The sequence below is a fragment of the Rhinoderma darwinii genome, chromosome 2, assembly GCF_050947455.1.
Source record: "Rhinoderma darwinii isolate aRhiDar2 chromosome 2, aRhiDar2.hap1, whole genome shotgun sequence".
NCBI lineage: Eukaryota > Metazoa > Chordata > Amphibia > Anura > Rhinodermatidae > Rhinoderma > Rhinoderma darwinii.
In genome coordinates, this window is record NC_134688.1 from 201,848,588 (window position 1) to 201,874,588 (window position 26,001).

At 39.4% G+C, this 26,001-nt stretch overlaps 1 protein-coding gene across 7 annotated transcripts in view; it reads right to left on the bottom strand.

Moving 5' to 3' along the window:
* The window catches only part of DMD (dystrophin), a 2,416,993-nt gene that overhangs the window by 1,244,617 nt on the left and 1,146,375 nt on the right, over nucleotides 1-26,001 (bottom strand). For all 7 annotated transcript variants that reach the window (XM_075852742.1, XM_075852740.1, XM_075852736.1 and 4 more), the window contains one exon: nucleotides 16,510-16,704. In XM_075852742.1, coding sequence (XP_075708857.1) covers nucleotides 16,510-16,704 — 195 coding nt within the window. The remainder of the gene's footprint in view (nucleotides 1-16,509; nucleotides 16,705-26,001) is intronic.

The following is a 26,001-nucleotide window of genomic DNA, read 5'->3' on the forward strand; positions in this document are numbered from 1 at the left end:
ACCAGGAGGGTATAATCAAAATCGGTAAGCAGAGGGTTAACCAGAGTCAAGCCGAGGTCAGTATACACGATGTCCAGAAAACAGTGTAGGAGCAGTCAGGAGCTTGATCAGAAACCAGGAGATAAGAAAATGCACAAGCAAAGACAGGTATAAATACAACCCCACAGCTGATTGGCAGAAGGACATAGAAGAGAGATAGGGTCAAGGTAAAAGAAGAACCGCTCAGAAGCTATACAGGTTATCATAGTGACTTTAAGGGAACAGGTGTTTTCCTAATAGTAGGTTAGTAGATGGTGGGAACACAAGGAGCTTAGTTTTAGAAAGATTCAGTTTCAGATAGATTGTGGACATGATGTTATAGACAGCTGATAGACAATCACTGGTGTTTTGTATTAAAGCGGGGGTGATGTCATGAGCGTCATCAGTGAAGAGATGGTACTGGAAGCCAAATCTGCTGATAGTTTGTTGAATAGGGGCTGTGTAGAGAGAAAAGAGGAGCAAACCTAGGACTGATCCCTTTCGAACCCCGATAGAAAGGGGAAGAGGAGTAAAAGTAGAACTAGCAAATGACACACTGAACAAGTGGTCAGAGAAATAGGAAGAAATCCAATAGAGAGCAGTGTCCATGTTGGATTAGCTGGCCATTAAACAAAACAATAGTTGTAATTATGCCCACCTGTATTATTATACTGTGTACAAACAATTATGGGCATAGACTATACACTAAAGTTGCTAACCTCCAAGACCACAGTTATTAAAGCTCACACAACAGACCGCACTATAAAAATCTACATTCTGTACAAGTTTAATTTGCAATTTTTTAGATTTCTAAACAATAATACATATAAGGACAGTTACTAGAAGAACTCACATAAAAGATAAACATTAACGTTATAGCCATGTAGCAGTAAATGCTGAATTTGATTCATATTGATTTTCATTCATTTTTTCAAGGGCCTGCTTATAAATCTCAATTTTGGAATATATAATTTCTTATGATAAAGACATTACACTAATAAAAGAAAAAAAAATTACACCTGTACATCTCAACCCATTCCCAATATAAAAATTGGGTGGGATAATGCTGGGCTGTGGATATACATCACTTAATACATTTTACAACCTCCCTTAGTAGTTAATTTTACTGTCTCCATCTTTACTATTACCCAGAGACAGTTACATAAACATTGTGATTATTTACTCTGACACATTTTTCTGCCCTTTGGGCCAATAAAAACTGTTAAGGCTAACAATTTTCTTAGCTGCTGTTGCCTGTGACCATGAGGGTGACATGGTATACTGACACAAACAGATTGTAAGCTTGCAGCATGGGAGACAGTTGGCTCAATGTATTTTCCTTTGCATGATTGCCCCGGGCACTCACTTAATGCCATTTACTTTTATGCCTCAGAGGATGAACAATAGAGATGAAAATATTTATTATGGGATCTGAGCATCTGACAATGGGAATTAATGAATTGGTCTGAAACGCAATAAATCAAAACATGTCACTTGTTTCCTTGTAATTGCTTGAAAGCAAAGGTTATTATGTGCACTAAATAAAATAAAGGCTATTATTGGCATAGAATTGGGACAAATCACATCCTCATTTCAATTAAGTGCAGCATAGACAATTTTAATATGTAGACAATGCACTTTTTTTTTTGAAAAATATGTAATGATAATGAAATAAAGTAACATCATTCAACAGCTAAAGGCAAACAATACAATCTCAGGAAGTAATAGTTTAAAGTAGCTGTCTGATATAGCCAGCCCTTAAAACATGAAAAAAAATGTTTTGGAAAGTGGGGAACCCCAATCCACTATTAGCAAAAATAGATAACCACATTATTGTTTCCAGTGATAGCTTATCATGGGGTATCAGCAGCAGGACTCCTGGTGATCAGTTTTAATCTGGATGAGCTCCAGTTTGAAAATGGATTGTCCAAACTGTGCAACTTTAGCATGACGTAAAGCCCAGCTCAAGACTCGAGCACAAATGTAGCATCTGCCAGTATGCATGCTAATAACGTTAAGACACCCAATACTGAAAGCAAATTGATATCTGTGCGTAATTTTAATATGGTGATTTTGGGCAGGTATGTTAAATGTTGTAAAATGAGTGGTAAGGTAGCATAAACATAGAGAATATATTGTAATAATTCATGAATCATAAGTAAAATAATCAATATAACTTTTACACCAATACCAATTATTACTAATTAAAATATATAAAGGCCCTTTTACTCCGGCCGATAATCGTCACACAGATCTATGGATGGGGACGAGCGGTCGTTACTCCGATCACTCGTCCCCATATGTTATCATCATGTCGGCAGCGTGTGTCCCTGTTTACACAGGGAGATGTGCTGCCAACAACGAAAATATTTTACTTTTTTAAAACTATACGACCAGCAGATGATCGAGCGTTTGCTCGTTCATCTGCTGATCGCTGCCCTGTTTACACAGGGCAATTATCGGCAACAAGCGTTCTGTGTATGCTCGTCTGCCCGATAATCGCCCAGTGTAAAAACCCCTTTACTCTTAAAAGGGTCTTCCCATTATTTAATGTTATTTTAGTTCACTAAGATATGCCATAACATTTTGATTGCTAGAGGTCCAATATATGTGAAAAAGATTCCTTTGTAATTTCTCCTGCACAGTCATGCTTCCGGCCACCCGCTGTGCAGTGAATTTCAACACAGCCCCAATTGCTTAAATGGGGCAGGTCCCTGCACAGCAGGTGGCCAGCAGCATCAATATGCAAGAAACACTGATAAGGTGGGGCAGCACTTAATTCTTCCCAAGAATTGTGGAAATCCAGGCAGGAGGACCCCCACTTATTGGTAAGTGATGGCATATCCCAGCCATAGGCCATCACTTTCTATGATGGGAAAACCCATATAGCAGATCTCCAGTTTGCCTGCTAACTGAGTCAAATTTCCTATGTTCAGTAAACGTCAATTATCTCATAATTGCTAAGGTACTGATGGTGTAGATCCATCTGTTTTATAATTATTCTATTCTCTTTGTACTGGGGATGAGCTTGTTGTTGGTTTGTTTTTACATATAGTAGCCAATCTGAACAGGCAGAGATGCAGTGTAGAGCAAGAAATAGGGATAGAGCAGCAGCCTGGGCCTCAGATAAGATAGGGAGTATATTATAGACTACCTCAGAATCCCATTAGATAGATGAGCTTAAGTGAATGGCTACTCTTAGACACCATTTTGTTTTTCGTTTTAAATTAAAATAGGTGTAAAAAGACTGTGCAGATAGGTTATCCCACCACAACAACTTATCACCTATTCGCCCAACTTTGGCACCTCCACCGATCAAGAGAATGTGGGTCCCGAGTACCCTGAACGAACGGAGCGGAGGTGGCACATGTGCACTATCGCTACATGTTGCGCCTTTTATGGTAATAATCCGAAACTCTCGTTCTTCTTCTTTTGACTGCCCAGTGCCGAAAACCGGCTCGCCCTGAATGCTGAAATCTTGTCTGAGAAAGCACGCATGCGCCCATCATGTATGGTCTGACACCCTTCCCTGCTTCTTTTCGACCTCAAATCTAGTTACTGCACATGCGCCGCTTTGATGTCCCGTTGTGCGCACATACCAGAACAGGACATTGATGCGCAAGCACAGAGTTTTGTACAGGTATTGCTGGTTTAATAGGTGAAATGCTGGTGACAGGTTCACTTTAAAGGTAGACATGGACTTTAAGCTGCATTTGCTTGAACATAGTTGTGTTCTGAAGGAGCAAAGCTAAATTGCAGCTAAGAAGTCAACATCAAAAAACAAATAGTAGACAAGCGTTACCCATAGATAATGCTAAAATGTACATTTTATGTCTATGAGCAGAATGCAAACGCAAGGCACGTAAATTCATACTTAAGTTGTATAATACTTTAAATGCCATATAAATACACAAAATATTTAATGTAGTCATTTCCATTTTCATGCAGCTCTACAAAACAGAAATTAAGAATTACGTGATGTGTATAGCTAATGTGCTAAAATTCAGAAATTCTACACTATCTGTACTCACACACTATCTATCTATCTATCTATCTATCTATCTATCTATCTATCTATCTATCTATCTATCTATCTATCTATCTATCTATCTATCTATCTATCTATCTATCTATCTATCTATCTATCTATCTATCTATCTATCTATCATCTATCTCATATCTATCTCATATCTATCTATCTATCATCTATCTATCTATCTATCTATCTATCTATCTATCTATCTATCTATCTATCTATCTATCTATCTATCTATCTATCTATCTATCTATCTATCTATCTATCTATCTATCTCTCTCTCTCTCTCTCTCTATCTATCTATCTATCTATCTTAGAAATATCAATCTATCTAATATATATTCTTTTTAAATCATCTGAATTATTGTCAACAGCATAGTATTGGTTGAAAATAATAAATTATGCTACATGGACAAGTGAAAAAATAGCTTCAAGCTATTTTAGGTATAAATGTGCCAAGGGAAACTGTGTAACCTGGTTAAGAAAAGAGCATACGACTTTCATTTCCAAGAAAAAAGGATTAGAGAAATCCATTAGCAACTGGAGTGACACCAGCCTTTAGGGAGAGGATCCATCTCCATGCTTTGAAGAAGAGAAATCGTAGCAATACAGACTCACAGTCCAGTTCATTTTCTCCTTCTCAAATGTGTCTTTTGCTGACAATCAAAGAACAACACCCTGTATAAAAAAATCTATTCCCAAGTGTCCCCTGCATAACCATCATCTTAATGGTGCAAGCTGACAGATTAACTATAGAAAGTACTAAATCACTAAGAGGCCTGAATGGCTGAAAACATGAATACTTGTATAAAGAAACGACTGAAGCAGCTCCTTTCTTTTGTGTCCACTTCTGTATTTGTCTCAAAAACGGAGCCAAAAACTGCACCAAAACCTGCATCAGAACAGCATGTGTGATCCTGGCATAATGATATTACTCTCTATATTGGCCAAACACTGTCTGACAATGCTTAGCAGATTTTTAGTCAAGTTCATAATGCAAAGTTGGTATTTTTTAAAGGGGTTATGTGGGGACTGAACAGTATTAGCAGTGTACTCACTGCAGTATGTGAGTACACTTGCTAATATACATTCCGGTCCCCTGTCGCAGTGATTATGAGATTTTCATACATTTTTATAGCGCTGGTGGGGGACCGGAAGTCTAGTGGCACAGTCTTCCTTCATGATGACACGACTCTTCATCACGTGACCGGCCCCACTGTACTCTATGTAGATTCTGTACTACTGTTACTGCTTGTACATAAGAGTACAGCAGACCGGGTCACATGACAAAGAGTCGTCTCATCATGAAGGAAGCCTTTAGACTTCCGTTCTCTCACCAGCGCTATAAAAATCTATTAAAATATCATAATCAGTGTGACGGGGGACCGGAATGTATATTAGGCAGTGTACTCACATACTGCAGTATACTTTTCGGTCCCCACATAAACCCTTTAAAGAAATACTCCGTGCAAAACTGATACACTGTGTTATACTTAGTGTAGAACTTGAGGGGGCTGTGCATGTCACAGGGATTCAGAAAACACCAATGAGAGAATCCTTGTGTCATGCATCGCCCCCTGTGGTCTTACACTAGGTATAAAACGGTATATAGTTTTTCTCCGAAGTGTCACTTTAAAGAAATAAAGTGGATAAAAAAGAATCACTCATTTCCAGACTTTCTGCAAATAGTCTCCCATGCCTAGAAAACACCTGAGGAAACAAAGCCAGTCTATGCTACATGATGCATATAAAGCTTCTTGTCCTAAGTAATCCATCAGATAAACCGGATCTAGGCAATGTTCTGATATCCTAAGTCAAAGACAAATGAAATATGTTCTGCTGTATATGTTACTGCCATAAAAACAAATGTGACTTTTTCAACCATTTAAACTACTCTCTGGTGCTTCAGATCAAACATCTATTGGAGTGGTTCATACAAGGACTGTGCTTTCTTGTAGTGTACTACATTAACTAGGCTGTAATTGATTGTAATCAAAGTTGTTCTTCTTTGTTAGATTTATACTAACATACACAAATGGATACAGCATTGCAGTAAAAACTGTCCACTGAAGATTGATAAATCAATAGAACCTTCGAGAGTACAAGTACAGTACTGACATGATGTAGAAAGGATGTAGAAAGGACTAAAAATTCACTTTCAATTAAAGATATCAATTACTCCAGGATATTTAAATGAATAGCAACTAATTGGAAGTTAGCCAAGTGTTAAATTGTACAACCTATATTGAAGAGGTGAAAGAGGACCCACACATTACCACTTTAGAAAGACTGATAGGCAACCTGTTGTTTTAACATAGCCATGAAACGAATTTAAGGGTGTGGATGAGTAATTAACAATACAAATGATACTTATAATAATACTGTTAAATTGTTTACAATAATAGTTAAACTTTTATTAAATTATTTGGACATTAGTGTTATATTAATCCCTTCCCGACATCTGGCATATGTATATATAAATGTATATATATATATACATACCAAAAAGACAAAAGAGCAAGTAACAGCACCAGGACTTCAGCGTAGGGGAGATGTTGGTTTATTCACCACCAGGTGGAAGAATGAGCAACGTTTCGGTTCACACCTGAACCTTTCTCAAGGTTCAGGTGTGAACCGAAACGTTGCTCATTCTTCCACCTGGTGGTGAATAAACCAACATCTCCCCTACGCTGAAGTCCTGGTGCTGTTACTTGCTCTTTTGTCTTTTTGGTATTCTAATCCAAGGAATTGATTCGTCCTTCCACTGGTAACGTGCACATGGCCTGATGTTCAGTTTGCATTGAGTGCTGTGTTTTCCTCTACTTTATATATATACATATATATATATATATATATATATATATATATATATATATATATATATATATGTAGAGGAAGTTGAGGAGGGAAGTAGGGAGGGGGCTCACGGGCTGAGCCAGATCCATAAGATGAGTGTATTGGCTATACGTTATAGCCGACACTTCAGTGTAACGAGCCTCATCCCGCTAATTTAACCCCTTAGATGCCGTAATCACTAATGACCGCGGTATCTAAGCCTTAAAAACAGGGGGACGGCCCCCTCTGATGTCTGATTGCCCCCCGCGATGCAATTGCGGTGTGCCAACGATTGTTATGGGAGCCTTTAACCGGTAAATGCCAAAAACAAAAAAGCACCAGAATAGATTTTTTTTGGACACCAAAATAGAACCAATAGAAACTATTGCTCATCCCAGAAAAAAATAAGTCCTCACATCGCTCAATTGATGGAAAAATACAAAAGTTATAGTCTCAAAACAGGTGACACAAAACAAACTTTATTTTTAACTAGAAGTTTTGTCCTTGTAAAAGTAGTAAAACACAAAAAAATGTATAAAGATACTTATCGCCGTTATCATATTGACACACAGAATAAAGTGAACATGATGTTTTCACCGCACGGTGAACGCCGTAAAACTAAAAAAGCAATGGAGGAATCACTGTTTTTTCCCCCATTTCACCCCACAAAGACTATTTTTTTCAGTTTCCCAGTACATTATATGGTTCAAATGTTGTTGCTAAAAACGGCAACTTCTCCCACAAAAACAAGCCCCCATACAGCTCTATTAACAGAAAAATAAAAAAGTTATGGCTTTTGTAATGCGGGGCGGAAAAAGCTAAAATTTAAATTTGAAAAATTTCTGTGGAGGTAAGGAGTTAATATGGATTACTAGAACAGTTAAGCCCTGTTCAGACAGAGTGTTTTGGTGCTGATTTTGACGTGGAAACCGTGTCAGAATCAGCACCAAAAAACTTCTGAAATCGCCCATCATGAATTTAAATGGGAGTCAGAGGTGTTTTTTTTCCAAGTAGGCTTTTAGCCACTTGTGAAAAAAAAAGCGGCATGTCCTTTCTTGCCTCTGACCTCCCATTGAAATCAATGGGAGGCAGACAAAAACTGCAGCGCTAGTTTCCGAGCGTTTTTCGTTGCATTTTTTGCCCGCAGTCCTTGCATTAGCTTCAATAAATGCAGGCTAAAAAAGCCACAAACAACGCTATGAAAACCATGCAAAAAAACGCAGGCAGGTCAAAATCTGCTTGCACAAAAACTCTGTGTGAACAGGGGCTTATACTTTAAAGGCAGAATGCTTTTTTTTATCCTTGAATCGTGCCCTTCCTTAATAACATCATAAGTAGATGTTTGCTCTCTCTAGCCCTCATCCCTTCACCCATAGTAGTAGATATTTGTAATCATCCACCATTTCAAATCTGGATTTACGCTGTATGAGTGGTCAAAGTTCTTCATAAGAAATAAGGCAATACAACGTCTGTCAGATTTTAACAATGATGACTGATCTGATGGCACATATTTAAATTTATAGTGTTTTTCTAGGATATTACATTGATTGACTATCCAAGGTATGATCAGTGGGGTCCGACTATCACCGATCAGCAGAGTAAAGAGAGAACAATACGTGCTAGAGTGCTACAGCCTCTTCCCTGCAGTAGCAGACATCGACATCTATACCACGTGGCTGTGCCTGGTATTGCCACTTAGCCCCATTCACATTAGACTGAGCTGTCCATTCATTCTGCTGGTTGTGGGGATCCTGTGAATCTAACGCCAACAATCATACATTGATGGACTATCCTAAGGCTAAGCCATCAATGTAAAATCCTGGAAAACCCCTTTAAGTAATGACAATAGTAAGACATAAGAAACACCATAGGAGTTTCCAGTCTAAATCAAAATGCTTTTATGGCAGTTGATGGTTTTGATTTCCCCATACAAGTCTAATGTCAAATCCATCATCTGCTTTATGTATCAATCATGGCTAAAATGAACTTCGGTATAATTCCAAACCTTTCCACCAACAGTCATACAATTCATCTACAGATATTGTATTTTATGTAGCTTAATAATGACAAAGATGAATTATTTTATTAAGAAATAAAATATTTATTAAGAGATTTAAATAAAAATTGGGCTTCTTTAAAAAAACAAAAACTACTTGCAAGATTTATATGGAAAGAGTCAAAAATGTGTCTATGAATGTATCCTGTGACAGTTTAATAATCCACAGAAACAAGGCCAATGGACATAGTCACTTGTATCCACAGCTATCAATATAATCAAATGCAGAGCTGGCTATCATAATGTTAAGTATATCTGAAGGGACGTGATCAGCTGTTAACTTAATTCAGACCTAAAATTCATGCATTGTGTTTCTCTGTGAGGAAACAATCTCTTGCAGGGTCATTGACTCTCTATGCTGCACTATGTAAGTCATTTACATTACATAAACATGGACATAAGTGAAATGTGTAGCAGTGATTTACTTTCTTTATGAGCTTCTTATACCTGAAGACCATACTATTCATTATAATAATGGTAATTGCTGCTAATGAAGGTAGGAAATGGCTTTGGTAAAACAAACAATGTAAATTATTGGCCTTATGATAGCAACCTAATGCTCTTATAAGTTTCATTTAAAGGGGTTTTCCCATTAGGACAACCCCTGTCAATATATGGTATTAGGGTGTTTAACCCCTTAGTGACCACTAATACGCCTTTTTACGTCGGTCACTAATGGGCTTTAGGCTAGGCTGACGCCTTTTCACGTCAGCCTAGTCTAAGTCCTGCACGGGTCTCCCGTGCAGGCAGGAGCCGGAGCTCTGCTGTCTGATGACAGCTAAGCTCCTGCTCCAACGCCCGCGATCGAAGTTTACTTCGATCGCGGCCGTTTAACCCGTTAAATGCCGCCGTCAATAGCGACCGCGGCATTTAACTTTGTTTACAAAGGGAGTGCGGTCCCTCTGTCACCCATCGGCGGCCCGCGAATGAAATCGCGGGTCTCCGATGGGGTGTCATGGCAGCCGGGGGCTTAATAAAAGCCCCCAGGTCTGCCCTGGACATATTCCTGTTAGGACGCGCCGGAGGCACGTCCTAACAGATTGCCTGTCAGATTTACACTGACAGGCAATAATGCTCTGGTATACGAAGTATACCAGAGCATTATAGCAGCGATCGGAATATCGCACAGTAAAGTCCCCTAGTGGGACTAATAAAATAAGTCATCAAAGTGAAATAAAGATTATTAATAAAAAGTACAGTAAAAAAAAAAAAAAAAAACATTTTTTTCCATAAAAAGTGGTTTTATTTAGTAAAAGTGTCAAAAAAAAAAAAAGTACACATATGTGGTATCGCCGCGATCGTAATGACTCCATTAATAAAGTTAATATGTAATTTAAACCGCAAAGTGAACAACGTAAAAAAAAAACGCAAAAAACTATGGCGAAATTGCAATTTTTTTCCATTGCCCCCCAAAAAAGTCATAATAAAAATGAATCAATAAGTCCCATGCACCCCAAAACAGTACCAATCAAAACTACGTCTTGTCCGTCAGAAAACAAGCCCAAAAAATCACTACATTGATGGAAAAATAAAAAAATTACAGCTCTTGGAAAGCGACGAGGCAAAAGCAAATAATTTTAGTTCAAAAGTGTTTTTATTGTGCAAAAGTCGTAAAACATAAAAAAACCTCTACATATGTGGTATCGCCGTAATCGTAATGACCCATAGAATAAAGGTAACATGTTATTTACGCCGCACAGTGAACGGCGTCAATTTAAAAACGCATAGAACAATGGCGGAATTTCAGGTTTTTTTTATAATCCCCCCAAAAAGGTTAATAAAAGTTAATATAAAAATTATATGTACCCAAAAATGGTGCTATTAAAAAGCACAACTAATCCCGCAAAAAACAAGTCCTCATACAGCTATGTAGACAAAAAAATAAAAACGTTATAGCTCTTTGAATGCGACTATAGAAAAACGAATAAAATAGCTTGGTCATTAGGGCCTAAAATGGGCTGGTCACTAAGGGGTTAATGTCCCCCAAGACATTACTTGTGAAATATTGTGTTGTAAATGTATTTTATGAATATTTTGCACTTTTAGGTACTGTCACTTTAAGATAACAAATGTGATGTTACAATGGACTGTGTTACAGTCTATGCAGGAGTGGCTTAGACGAAGAAGTTTCTAGAAGGTGGGAGGAGCTTAGGACATAGAGGGGGTCCAGTGGCAGTTAGTGTCAGTTGGAATTAGTTAGCAGTTGGAGTCGGTTGGAGCTGGCAGAGGATGAGAGTGGTTGGTACCTGGGTCCATCCATCTAGACTCCAGAGACAGGCTTCCTTCATCATCAGGCCATAGTGAAGCTCGCAGGAAATAAGAGAACAGCCATAAGAGAAGGAAATTTTCTGAAATCTACTAAGAGTTACAAGAATCCATTCTGTGGACTGTGAACAATATCACCATATACGTTGGTGAGTCTCATCCTTCTTAGGCTATGTTCACACAGAGTTTTTTTACAAGTTTTTTGACTCGGAAACCGCGCCACAAAACTCGTCAAAAACGGCCTGATACTGCCTCCCATTGATTTCAATAGGAGGCAGAGGCCTCATTTTCCCGTGAGCGGTAAAACCATCTCGCGGGAGAAAGAAGGGACATGCTCTATCTTTGGGCGTTTATGCCTCTGACCTCCCATTGACATCAATGGGGGGCAGAGAAAGCGTATTTCGCAGCGTTTTATGCCTGCGGCGCTTAGTGGCCGCGGGCGAAAAACGCAGTGAAAAACGATGCGAAAATCGGCGTGCAGAGAGAGGAAAATCTGCCTCAAACTTCCAAACGGAATTTTGAGGTAGAAATTCTGCCTGCAAAAAACTCTGTGTGAACATAGCCTTATATAGACTTTACTACCCTTACTGACAGGCTGAGAGCCATTACACGGAAGCTGCATTTATGGACAGATATCTTATTGTCCCACTGAATTGATGAGGGTATGAAGCCACAAGGAAAGCAGAGAGAGAGGGTCCCCCGCTCCTGCATCTGGCGCTTCATTGTATTACAAGGATTGAGTTATTTGTAAGGGATGTGCCTCCATATCATAAGGAAGACTGTAACCGCCATTTTATATGGAGCACTTAAGTAAAATTGTGCCACGAGCATGCCTGTTATACTGCCACTCTTCAGTCTCCTGCCTTATTTTGCACTCATAACATCAAGGACACCCCAAAACACCATCAGAACAGGAGCAGACACAGGGAGTGTCCCGAGGGATATATAAAGAGACTACCATCCTCATTAACCAGTGCAAACCCCCTCATCACTTTCTGTGAGCAGGCCCTGAGAGAAAGGGAAGGCCTGTTGGCATTTGTGATCCACACTGAGTACTGAGCCAGCTGCCAATTTGTGGGCCTACGCCTTTCCCATCACTTCTCGGTTTCCCCGCTCGCACGCTACAAGTGTATAGCTTCATGAAGGGGGGACCCCCGGTCTGTTGGACCTGGCTCATCCTTGCATTACATGGACGGCCATTCATGTTAATGGCCACCATTTAATACTACTTTTCCACAGCTTCCAGGATTCACACTCTGTCTCCTAGAGTTCCGTACTCCTAGAAGTCTCAGTCTCATCTGGGAGCTTAGTGGAAGAGGCCACTGAGTGAATATTGGTACCTAGAAGATACAGTCTACGCTGCCCATCCTGTCTCATTTCAGAAGATTACTAAATGTTATTGCTGCTGTGCAGCGGGTGAGTCCTGTGTTGTCTGAGGGCGGGTTCACACATAGCGGAATTTCACTTAAATTCCGCTGCGGACACTCCGCAGCGTTAATCCGCAGCGGAGCCGTTTCTCCATTGACTTTCACTTTAATTTAGCAGTGTTCGTTTACACGATGCGTACAATTCCGCTGCGGAGCATAGGCTGCGGAGCGGAATTTGGTGTCCGCAGCATGCTCTGTCTGTTGCGGAGCAGTGGCGGACTCATGGCGGAATTTCTCCATTGACTTCAATGGAGATTCAAAGTTCCGCAATGAAGTCCGCAGCTGTCATGCACATGTCATGTGTGCTGCGGATGCGTCTTGCTTTTTTAACTTGACATTTCTTCATTCTGGCTGGACCTATGTATTTCTAGGTCTACAGCCAGACTGAGGAAGTCAATGGGGCTCCCGTAATGACGGGAGCGTTGCTAGGAGACGTCAGTAAATAGTCACTGTCCAGGGTGCTGAAAGAGTTAAGCGATCGGCAGTAACTGTTTCTGCACCCGGGACAGTGACTACCGATCTCAATATACATGTATCTGTAAAAAAATATATAAGTTCATACTTACCGAGAACTCCCTGGGTCTGTCTCCAGTCCGGCCTCCCAGGATGACGATTCAGTGTAAGTGACGGCTGCAGCCAATCACAGGCCAAGCACAGGCTGCAGCGGTCACATGGACTGGCGCGTCATCCAGGGAGGTCGGGCTGGATGCCGAAAGAGGGACGCGTCACCAAGACAACGGCCGGTAAGTATGAAAGTCGTTTACTTTCACTAGGGAAAGTGCTGTCCCTTCTCTCTGTCCTGCACTGATAGGGAGAAGGGAAGCACTTTTCCCGCAGTCCGCAGCAGCTAGTCCGCATCAATGTACTGCACATTTTGTGCAGATCCGCAGCAGAATCTGCAACGCAGATTCTGTGCGGCATGGATGCGGACAGTTGCGGAGGAATTCCGCCATGTGTGGTCATGCCCTGACAGCAATCATTATTGAGTGGCGGGACTGTCCTCTTATGATGAACATTACAAAAAGGCTTCTGTTAGTAGGGAGCACATGTTAACACATATTTTAATTTCCCTAGTTCACAAATACAGAAAATGGTAAGCTTCAAAGGAATACTATTAACCTGTTGATATTGTTTTGTAGCGTGGGTGCAACCAAGAAATACAGATGTAAGCCATGCAATGATATATTATTTATTATTTCTTTATTACTTGTTATCTATATAGTTTTAACACTTTGCAGCTCTGCATCCCGAATGTATGTTTTTACAATATGGCCCTTACGCATGACCATATTTTGTCTCTGTACAACCCCTCAATAAAGTAATTTAAAGTCTATGGGGCCCTTTTGTACCAAATATGAATATTATGTCTCCATAATACTGTGCCATATATGGGCAACGGCAACATACAGCAATACATAGAGTGCCTAAAGATCGATAGTACAGAACCTCAGGGACTCCGTGAGCCTCCATATAGGATACGTGCACATGGCCCTGCCATATGAATATAGCAAATATCTGATGTGTATGAGGCTGTCTCGACTTTCCCCAGTGAAAGATCGGACATGTCTATAGCTTAGAATACTAAAAATAATACATTAGTTGCATTTACTGTGACCTGGAAAATTCAGAAAATGACAATGAAAATGTATAGACTCCTCCAGCTCAAAAAAAGTTCCTTGCTGCATGTCATGAGTAGGCTATGCATATAACCTTACATGGTATTTCAACTAGTAAACAAGATGGAAAAGTCATGCTTGGGAAATGTTTGTGAAATAGAGAGCACTTGTTTTAAGCTCAGAACAAGTGATTTTCTGTGTATAATCCAAAGTAGATCCATCAGTACAATACGAAAATTAAAGCCTGTGTAAAATAGGACCAGGCTGGGGCAGCAGTGTGGCATACACCGTATTGTAAGTTCTTTTATTGGTCTCACTGCTAGGAGGCTTTCCCAAGGACAATACTTTTAGAAGTATAATTTTGCATTTAGTCACATCAGTACACTTTTTAACCGAGTCAGCTTGGTACATATAAAACAACCACCAACTGTTTTCAATTCAAAGAAAATTACTGCTTGGATACTGAGGAGAGTGGGGTCAGCTAAAATGCAACTTTATTACAGCAATAATGTAGAAACATGCTTTGATTCCAGCAGGTTATTAAAGCAAATGTAAGAGAACTGACTGCATTGAAAAGAAAAAAGTTGTGAAACCACTTCACCAGACAAAAAAGCTTACAAAATAAGCATTAGAGATTTTAGCCTCGCTCCATCTAATTGGATGTACAGTGAATGCTTGACTATTCCATAAGAAATACACACTTTAGACTTAGTGTACTCTACACTTTCTGGGATTAAGCTTTTAAGCCTCGAGGAATGATAGTTATCAAATCATATGTGCCAATATTTCAGTTGGTGCCCGTATTTTATTGTCATCAATGTTTGTTGTGGAATTTGGCCAAAATATTAAGGCCCCATGCACACGAACGTATTTTTTTCTTCCCGTAAATACTGGCGTAAATACAGGTCCTTTGTCACACGTTCATGTGCTCTTAGTGTCTTAGTGTGAAGCCTTCTCCTTTTTAGGTGGGTGCGTCTACTGCTATTTTGAAAGAAAGGATACAGAACACATACATAGAAATGTATCTTCAATAACTGCTGTTTATGTCACAGTGACGGTGATGTGTTTTTATATTGTATTTCATATTATTGTAATGTGTGCCCTACACATTGGTATATTATATATTTGACTTGTTGCACTCAATCACAGAGCAGAAGAACTAAGGTGAGGAAAGGTGGTGCTTGTGGCACCCTGAGTGGCTGGGCTGAGGAAAAACTTTTGGAAGGGAATGTATCAATACTGGCGTTTTACATGCCAGTCTTTATCTAAAGAGCGCTAAAGTAAGATGTGCCTAATTTATTAAGAAGTGCACAACTCTTAATAACATAGGCACATCTCTGGCCATCCGTGCATCAGAAAGTCAAATCTATGCCAGCTATCTTCTGGCGTAGATATGCACTATAATTAAAGGAGTTTTCCACTTTCTGACAACTGATGACCTATCCACCGGATATGATCAGTGCGTGTCCAACACCCGGACCCCACACTGATCCGCCACTCCAGCTGCCTCTGTGCACCAGACGTTTGGAACGGTATACAGCAGTTGGAGCCAGAAGCAGGTGGCTCCGACCACTGCATAGCGGCCGTTCGGCAGAACAGCAGCTCGGCTCCTATTCACTTGAATAGGAGCCAAGCTGCAGTACTGCAGCAAGGCCGCTATTCTTTCACCGGAGCCATCTGCTTCCGGCAATATCATCCTGTGCCCGGAGGCAGCTGGAGTGGCATATCGGTGTGGGGTCCGGGTGTCGGACATGCACCGATCATATACTGATGACATATATAGATAGGTCATCAGTTGTCAGAACGTGGGAAACCCCTTTTGCAAAAATTTAGATCAGAGATTCGTGTTAATTAGTTGGCCCCTTGTAGCCCCTCTGCTGCTAAGCTCTGCCTACTTTTCTTGTAAAGAGGCCTGATTGATGTGAGTGGCGCTCAAATTATAACTTTTTTACCCCAGGGACCTGGCATAGAGCGTTTGATAAATTTGACACTTGGTTATTTGAACCAAATAAATGCGTAATATTTTTGTAACTTTATATGCTGTATTTAGTGTAGATTTTTAAATAGGGGTTTTGGAAGTTCCCTCAGACCTCAAGATATTGTAAACTCTACAGTGCCCTCTCTGTAATCTGGTCCTGCCAACACAATGAATACAGGTTAAATGAAGATCTCCTTATCACATGGTGCAAAGTTTCACTTATGAGAAAATAATTCGGAATAATTTTGGTTATTAACGTAATTAGTTGACGGTCTTACCCTGAGACACTCATCTTGTTTACCAAGATCTTCACAGTCTTTTTTATTCAGATATGAAGAGTTTAGCAGAAGATCCACCTCAGCAATAGACTGCAGGAGACATGCAATCTCTGCCAGGTATGTAGAAGGCACATTAGAGGCATCCACTTTCATTCCTTCAATCATTGAGCGAGTGCTTTCTTCATGAACAGTTTGCTGGTGTAGATAAACAACAAGTTTACTGTTTTAGTACGTTCTCAAATAATAATAATAATAATAATAATAGCATACAAAAGAGCAACTTGAGTTATAAAAGTATACTGTGCATTAAAAAACTCTAAAAAATTTTTTATTAAAAAATGTTAATTCATTTTTAATATCCTGTAACAAACTATTCATCTCTCTGCAATTTGAAGCAGCAAAAGCCATCAGTTTGGGATTTTTTGCTTTTGTGAATTCCCAGGTGCAATGGCAGAGTGCCAACACAGTGGTTCTTAACATTACCATGTTCTATAACAATTTCTAAGCCATGAGTTGTAAAACATGGCACTCCAACAGAAGCCAATGCAAAGGTTGACATGTTAATACAACATTGACTTGTAATATTGTGCTACTGTCACTTAGTGTACAGGATTCATGGCGTAACATTTGGGGGCTGCTTTGTCGAGGCCTCATTGCATAATACACATTATATCTTTCAATAGAAACATATGCATTTCCTAAAAATAACAGTGTGGCTGAAGTAGCAGTGTAGAACAGGTCTAAACCTCATGAGGGATCCAAATAATTGAAAGTGATCAGTTTAATAAAATTTATCTCCTATAGTATTTTAAGTACACTAATATGTATATATATATATATATATATATATATATATATATATATATATATATATATATATATATATATATATATATATATATGAAAAAGTTATGGACATTTTCAAATATATGTTGCATAAACAAAAAACTATTCATAGAAATAAAACACAATAGGGCAAATTTATTAAGAATAGTGTTTCATACACCGGTCCAAAAAAAATGGTGCATTGGAGTGATTTGCACCAAATTTATTAAAAGGAGCATTTGGTACATTTTGGACAGTTTGAAAGTCAGAAAATGAAATCTATGCCTGCTATGATTTGAGCAAAAAATATATGCCATTTTCTGGTTTTCATTTGTCTTAAACATAGAAACTATACCCACTTAATCATGACCACGGCGACCTTTTCCATGTTTGATAAATGTGACGTAAAAAGTAACATTTTTGCAAAATTTTGGGGCACGCGATGATTTGCAAAAAATGTTGTCTAAGTTTACACCAAAAATTTGTGCAAACCCCCCCCCAATATTTTTTATACTTTAAGTACTCAAATACATAAAACATTTTTTTAAACTTCAAAACTAAACAAAAACTAATTTAAAAGTGAACGTAATTTTATGACAATAGCAGTTGCATAGTGAAATTTTATCTTCTTTGTCCTTTGCAGGATATGGACATCAAAGGGATATTTGTATTGTTAAAATTTACAATCATTGGAAGACATAAAAATCACAAAAGTGTGCTACTATAACTAGAATTAGCTAGCTGGGTTTCATAGAAGCACCAAGAAGACTGGCATGGTAACCCTTTCCATCTGCATAGACTTACAGTATCAATTGTTTTTATTTTACTCATTAGCATATTTCAACCCAGGCCCTCTGGCATACAAGACAGTGTGGCAGTATTTTTGCACGAAAATTCCGCAGCTTATTAGAGTAGCAACAAAATTCAAAAATCTATAGAAAACATGTGTGAAAAGTGACTTGCGGTACGGATTCTCAATTTGCAACATGTCAATTTATATTGTGTACACACTGCAGAAGTTTCGCTAAGAAATTCCGGACGAAAATTTGGCAAAATTTCCATCCCGTGTGCAAGGAGGTCTTAGGCTACATTCACACGTAGTGTAATTGCTGCAGAGTTTCTTTCGCCTGGTTTTATGAAATGGAAAATCTGCAGTGTATTACAGTGGCAGCAAAGTGGATGGCATTTTAAAATCCCCATCCACACACTGCTGAAAATTTCTGTGCAGAAATTTATCTTTGGTGTGGATTATTTTTTAATCTGCAGCATGTCTAATTATGCTGCAGAATGGTTGCATAATGAGTTCTAACGTGTAGAGAAATAAAAACAAATAGAAAATGTTGCATTTTTTGCTGTGTAAAAGCTGCAAATTTGTAGAAAAATAATCCCAAGTAAAAAAAAATATTTCCAATAAAAAAAGTCTATACTCACCTTCCCTGGCATTCCCATATCGACACCTCACTCCTACTCTGTCTGGTCTTAGTGCTACCGACCTCTTTGGATGAAGTTTCATTCAATGTAACCGCTGCAACCAATCACAAGAGGCTGGCAGCACAGGCATGAGCCCTTTTGCAGTAGTAATGCGTCACTATAGGAGACCAGGGGGGGAGAGTATCATATTTTTTTTTTGTTAAGGCATATCAGTCCGAAAGTCTTCACCAAATCAAACACGATTTGGTGGAGAATTTAGAAGGAATTTTCATGCAATATCGGGGTCAGATTTGCTGCACATTTTTTCGAAGCAAATCCAACCCATGAGAATATACCCTACTCCATAGCCCTACTTCATACAGCCTTTGTCTCCATACCTTGTATGGGTGAATGATAAATCTGAGACAGTTGGACTAAATGGGTCTATATTTTAAGACTGTATATTTCCTGGACAGCAGCAGTACTGGGAGCCACAAATGGCTCCTGGAAAATAAAAAATAAATCCCCTATTTTAAGAATTGTAATGGAAGCAATGGTGTACAAGTACCTGCTGGTTTAAGATGGCATTCATGTATTGTATCATATATTCCTTAACTGCATCAGTTTAAAGCAGATCTATTATTATGCAAGCAGATACATCGCTGGCTGTCATTTAGAAGAAAAGAGAGGAGAGAGATGGAGGGAAAGCTCCCTCATAAATACGATAACCAGCTATTATGTAAATGGAACAGAAAAATATTGGCAATATTTGGCAAAATAGTTCAGTGGACCTGACAGATCCTTGGATACAGCATATTGCAAAAGTATTTTTCCTCATTTTGTAACAGTGATTTCTTTGTTCATATTGTAAAACAATATTCAATTTTGGTTTATCAATGCTTTTGACATGTAAAATATATAGGATCTGTTTACTGGAAGGTTCATGTCTAAAGAATACGAAAATTAATTTAGAATGAATACAAGTGCATGTAATGAACAAGTTGTCTAAATTCCCAAGGTTTTAACAATTTGCATGATATCTGATCTATTTGTTATGCGAATCAAGGACTGAGCAAGGACGCAACAAATTTATTTTTTTCACCTTTTAATAAATCTGTTGTATCTTACTACAGTGGCACAGAATGCCAAGACTGGCATATAAAACGGCAGTCTTAGTAAATCTGCCGCATAGTGCCTATAAAGGCAGAATGGCATAACAGGTGCTTTAAGCTTAGAAGTAAAGAATGAAGGTTCTTATTGAATGACTTCAGACAGAGATCGTTAAAACAATGAGGAATTCATTAAGAGAGTATATTGTAAAATTGTTGTACGTTTCCATTCTGCAATGAATAAGCTTAAATTGCTGAAACGGTAATACCTCTTTAGCCGCTTAGGGACCAGGCTTGAATAGGTCCTAATGACAAGCAAAATTGTTTAATTTTTGCCCCTTTGCCTTTCAGCAGCCATAACTTTTTGTTTCATTGATGTGTATCTATGAGGCATTCTTTATGTGGTAGAAATTGTATTTTTATTTGGGGGTACAAATAAATTATGGTGTAATTTATGTAATTTAATTTTGCGGCGTGAACATAGAAAAAAAGTGATTATCGGCATTGTTTTTTTTGTTTACTTTTTAGACTGTTCACGTTTCATGCTAAATAACCAGTTAAATTAATTTATTACGGTTGTGTAGATACCTAACATATGTAGTTTTTTTATGTAGTGTATGGGCAATACATTTATTTTATACTAAATAATTACTTTTTTTTGGGCATTTCCTTATTATTATTATTTTTTGTTTAATTTTTTTCAATCCCAAGAAGATAACTTTTTAGTAACTTTATTTTGTTCCTATAATGTATTAGCATACTCCTGTAAGCTAATACATTATACTGTGTCACAAGGACACAACACATAGTGTGCCCTAACAGCAGGCTTACAGAACAGATAACCCTGGGGTCCTTTCTAGGTTTCCAGGGTACCCCCAGTCTCCGATTGCACCACCAAGTTTTCGGTGACGCAATCGAATTGGGGAGTCTGCTTTGATCATGCCACGGTCAGAAATTATGGTGATCAAAAGGTTAAACAGCTGGGATTGGGGTTCGTACTGATCCAAGATGTATGCAGGAGGCTGCTTTAAGTACGAGATGCTGTTAGTAACAGCCCCTGCTTAAAGAATGAGCGCTCATTGGAGCGCTCATAAGCTCTTTCTACAGTGACGCCAAAATATGTCACTGTAGACTTCAGACCTGCACCGTTTGCCGTCAAAAGACAATGGTCAGTCAGGGACAGATTTAGGTGTGGCCTACTTTATAGGTAGAGTCTAAGGAGCAAGACATTCTCTGCCTACATTATCCTATTCTATCAATGCTCCTAATGTAAGGTCAAAAAGATACAAAATAATGCAAAGAAGAACTACAATTGTATGGTAGTGGTTAGGGAAATGTATATAAAATGTCCTGATTAGCAATAACTACCTGCACTGTAAGGCCTCATGCACACGAACGTAAAAATACCCGTAATTACGAGCCGTAATTACGGCCCCTAATTATGGGCCCATAGACTTCTATTGGCCATGGGTACCTTCCCATATGCTTACGGGAAGGTGCCCGTGCCGTTGAAAAATATAGAACATGTCCTATTTCAGGCCGTAATAACGGCACGGGCAGGCCCATAAAAGTCTATGGGGCTCCCGTAATTACGGGTGGCTACGTGTGTGCACCCGTAATTACGGGAGCATTGCTAGGCGACGTCAGGGGATAGTCACTGTCCAGGGTGCTGAAACAGTTAACTTATCGGCAGTAACTCTTTCCGCACCCGGGATAGTCACTACCGCTGGAGTTAATAGTATTAAAAGTTAACTTACCTGCTTCTTCCTCCAGTCCGGCATCCCGGGATGACGTTTCATCCCATGTGACCGCTGCAGCCAATCACAGGCCAAACACAGGCTGCAGCGGTCACATGGACTGCCGCGTCATCCAGGGAGGTCGGACTGGATGTCAAAAGAGGGACGCGTCACCAAAACAACGGCCAGGGTACGTATGAACTTCTTTTACTTACAATCGCTGTGGAAACTCTGCCCGAAAGGGCTGCCCCTTCTCTCTTTCCAGAACTGATAGAGCAGCCGATTAGTGCAGAGAAAACGGGTCCATAAATACGGGTGGAATACTGGTGACACCGGACCTGTATTTACGGGCACGAGTCCGTAAATACTGGTGGAATACGGGTCAAATACGTGTGACAAAGGACCCGTATTTACGCCAGTATTTACGGGAGGAAAAAAATACGTTCGTGTGCATGAGGCCTAAGAATGTCCATTGCTAAAAGTTATTAAACTTGAGATTAATGAATAATGTATCTTTTACACATTTAAATAGAGCTTCACATTTCACTAAATGACACTTAACAGCTTAGCATGCCAAATGGTTTTAAACTATCACTTTATAAAATGAAATATTATTACCCTACAGCATGTCTTATTACCTTATAATGAAAATATTTGTTTACCGAAATCTGCACTTTGTGCCCAGAAGATATTCGTGACTCTTGGAAGGGAACAGCAGATGTCTATTGATTATTGTGTAATGTGTTTTAGTTTTTATGTTCACTTTACTAAGTATGCCCCTATCTGCTGCTGAAAACTATATTTGTAATGGATAATAAAATATTTAGGCCTAGCACATAAATGTGTGTGTATAAGCCAAGTATTACACAATGATAAGTAAAGCATAGAGGGACAAATGCAGTATTTAGTAGATGTGTTATGTAGATACATTGTCACATTTAAATGTTTCATACAATGAAATGCTCTAGATATGGAGTCTCTTAATTTGCCTTGAGATAGTTTTCCCGTATTTATGCTTGATTCTTTGTATAGAGCCTATTCAATAGCCTTTTGTTTGCTACCATTATGGTGAAGAGGACACAGATTGAACATACCTGTCTCAAAACTAGTACTTTTATTGCCCAATGGTTGTGGCACTGCCGGGCACAACAAGAAGTCCACAGTATACTGATTTCCATAGCTCACTGAGAGGTTATTGCAACGAGGTTTCTGCTTTTTATGTAAACTCATACTGTTACAATGTGTTGCTAATGCTATATCATTGGTAATGTCCCAAAGCAATAGTTTCTTGAATAATATATTGTGTTTTTGGTTTGTAATTCCCATTTGCTCCTGGGCAGAAGAAATAATTATAACCTAATACAACAAAAAAAAAAAAATGGCATGGTGTTTGTCATATGCTACAAACAAAATAATATTTTGCCTCTCTGCTTTACATATATTTAAGATTGCTTGCTGAACTGCAATGGCAGAAGTCTATTTGCTTGATAATATTACTAGTAACAAAAGGGCACATCGCACAAATATTAGATTTTTGCACTATACTGTATTCGTTTGTTACTGTGCATTCAAAAGTATTGCTTTTTTTTACTTACTATAATACATTTAATTAAATTTACTATTTTATTTTAACACATATTTAATGAGGGGGACCTTGACTAAATGTAAAAATGTTTTGCATTATGACTGCATGATGTTAATTTGATCCAAAGCGGAAACTCTACTTTCCTCCTATAGTCTAAAATAATTAATAGTTTGAACAGCGTTTTATTATAGTATTCAGAAAGATATACTATGTCACCAAAAGTGGACACCTCTGATTTTTTAGTTCACATGTTTCAGCCACACTTACTGCAGACACAGGCACACAAAATCAAGTCCACAGCCATGCAATCTACATAGACTAACATTGGTAGTAGTAGTAGTAGTATGGGTCGTACTAAGGAGCTCAGGGGATTAGATATACTAAAACTGGTGTTTTATTTGGCAATCTTAGTCTGCACTTCATAGGAGTAAGATGTGACTAACTCAAAAAAAGAGGCCCACGTTTCTTAATAAATTTGTCGCATCTTCTGCTGTATGTGCGCTAGAAGGTTAACAAGCTGGCGGAGATTTCCACTTAAATGTATGTCAGTCTCTGATGTAAATTATAGCGTATTTGACGTGCCCTTGCACTAAGCTCACCCACTTTTTTAAAAAATGCGTAGTAAAATGGCAAAAAGTCACAAATTATTGCGCAAGTATGGAGTACGTAATAATTTATGACTCCTTAATGCAATAATACAGGAATTCTTAAATTCCTCCCATTGACATTAAACATGTCACTTTCATAGGATGCCACCTTTGTCACAAGTCAGTTTGTGAAATCTCTGATCTGCTAGATCTTCTCTTAAGTTAACTGCAAGTACTAAATTGTGAAGTGGAAGTTTCTAGAAGTAACAACAGCTCAGCCACAAAGTAGTAGACCACACAAACTCACAGAGCGGGGCCACCGAGTGCTGAAGTGCATGGTGCATACAAATCGTCTATCATGTGTTGCAACACTCACTGCAGAGTTCCAAACTGCCTATGGATGACATCAGCAGCAGAACTGTGTGTCAGGAACTTCATGGTCGAACAGATGCATGCAAACCTATTATTACCATTCACAATGCCAAGCTTCGGCTGGAGGGGTGTAAAGCACGCCATCACTGGAAGCAGTGGAAATGTGTTATCTATTTAGCCAAAACATATCCAGCTGTATAGCATATAGTGGGATACGTCGCCCAGGGAATGCCCCAGGAGAAACTACTGAAGTCACTGTCCATAAACAGAGCTGGAGCCTTCTACTAGCGCTCTGCCCAGGGACTATGGCGCTATTCCTGATGTCCATATACGTAAAGTGACGTCCGAAGCTTTGCAAAGCCTAAGTATACGGCCGGAGCGTCGGCAACGCTCTGGCCAGGGATTCCGGCCCTGGAGAATCCCCTGACGTCACTCTACATATATGGACAGTGATGTCAGGAGCTTTCCCAGGGACAAAGTCCACGGGTAGAGCACTCGTGATGCTGCCTGGGGACTCCGGAATAGCAAAGTCTACTACACTATTCCATCCTACAAAAAATAACGTTTACCGACGGCTACCAGCCCGACGTAGGCTAAAAGGACATAATGGAGCCCTGTGAATTTTCGTCTATGTTGTTTATACTGTACGTTAGGAGATTTCCTGACGGACACGATAAACTTAGGGCAACAACACAATGTGAAGGAGCCTTAAGGGAGGGGGAAGCGCTTGTGAGGATGTAAGGAGAACTCCGTTCTTACTTTGCCATTAAAGTTCAATGTGTGCAGTGAGGTATCGGCTGCGTAACACAGCTGTCACCCGCCGTGTATGGAGCAAGCTCAGCCCGTGAGCTCGCTCTATACTTCCCATACATACCTTACCCTTATCTCGTACAGTTACGTGATATCGCGTTAAGGGGTTATTAATCAGCAGCACGTCCTAAATTCCATGCAGATTGTTTTTCTGCTGCACGTGCATGGGGTTTTGACAAACCCCATTCACATGAGTTAGGGCTTATTCAAACTAACGTGTTAATCGTCCGTGTGAAGGACATTTTTTTAATGGCCGCACACGGCTGCATGTATTTCTATGGGGCTATTCACAGGGTCGTTGCTTTAACGGACCGTGTGAAGGGCCTGTAAAAAAAATAGGACGTGTCCTATATTTGTGCATTTTCACGGATCCCTCAATAAACTCAAGTCTATGAGGGATCTGTGAAAACGGGTCCCGCACGGGTGCAAATCGGCCGTGAAAAACTGATTTCACACACGTTGGTCTAAATATGGCCTTATATTTTAATTTGCAGTGAATTTTCAGTGCACAATCCGCACCAAAAATAGGAGACAAGTAAGTGTCCTTATTCAAACTTTCCTGTTCGGTCTGTGATATACGGACCGTGTATCGGCCATCTTTCCCAGACCGACCACAGTTCAGGGAGCCGGGTTTCTAGCATCACAGTTATCTATAATCATAGGAGTCCCTCCCTTCCCGTGGGAATACTGTCCCCGGTCCCGTACTGAAAGCGTCATTACAGTATGAGGCAGTATTCCAGCGGAGAGGCACGGACTCCTAGCAGCATTGATAACCGTGATGCTAGGAGTCTGGCTCCATGAATTGGTCAGCCTGGGAAATACGCCCATAAACGCTCCGTATATCACGGACTTAACACGGCAGTCTGAATAAGGCCTTAGTCTAGTTACACAGTGCGGTCAAATCCCATTTCTTTGCCACAATTTTTTTCAAAATCACAGCAAAAACGTGATTTGACCGCACTGTGAGAAAATAGCCTAACATCACTATTTTTTCATGTTTTGTATCATTTTCTTATGCAATTTTCGTAATCACAGCACAAATCACGCGGTTTTGCCAC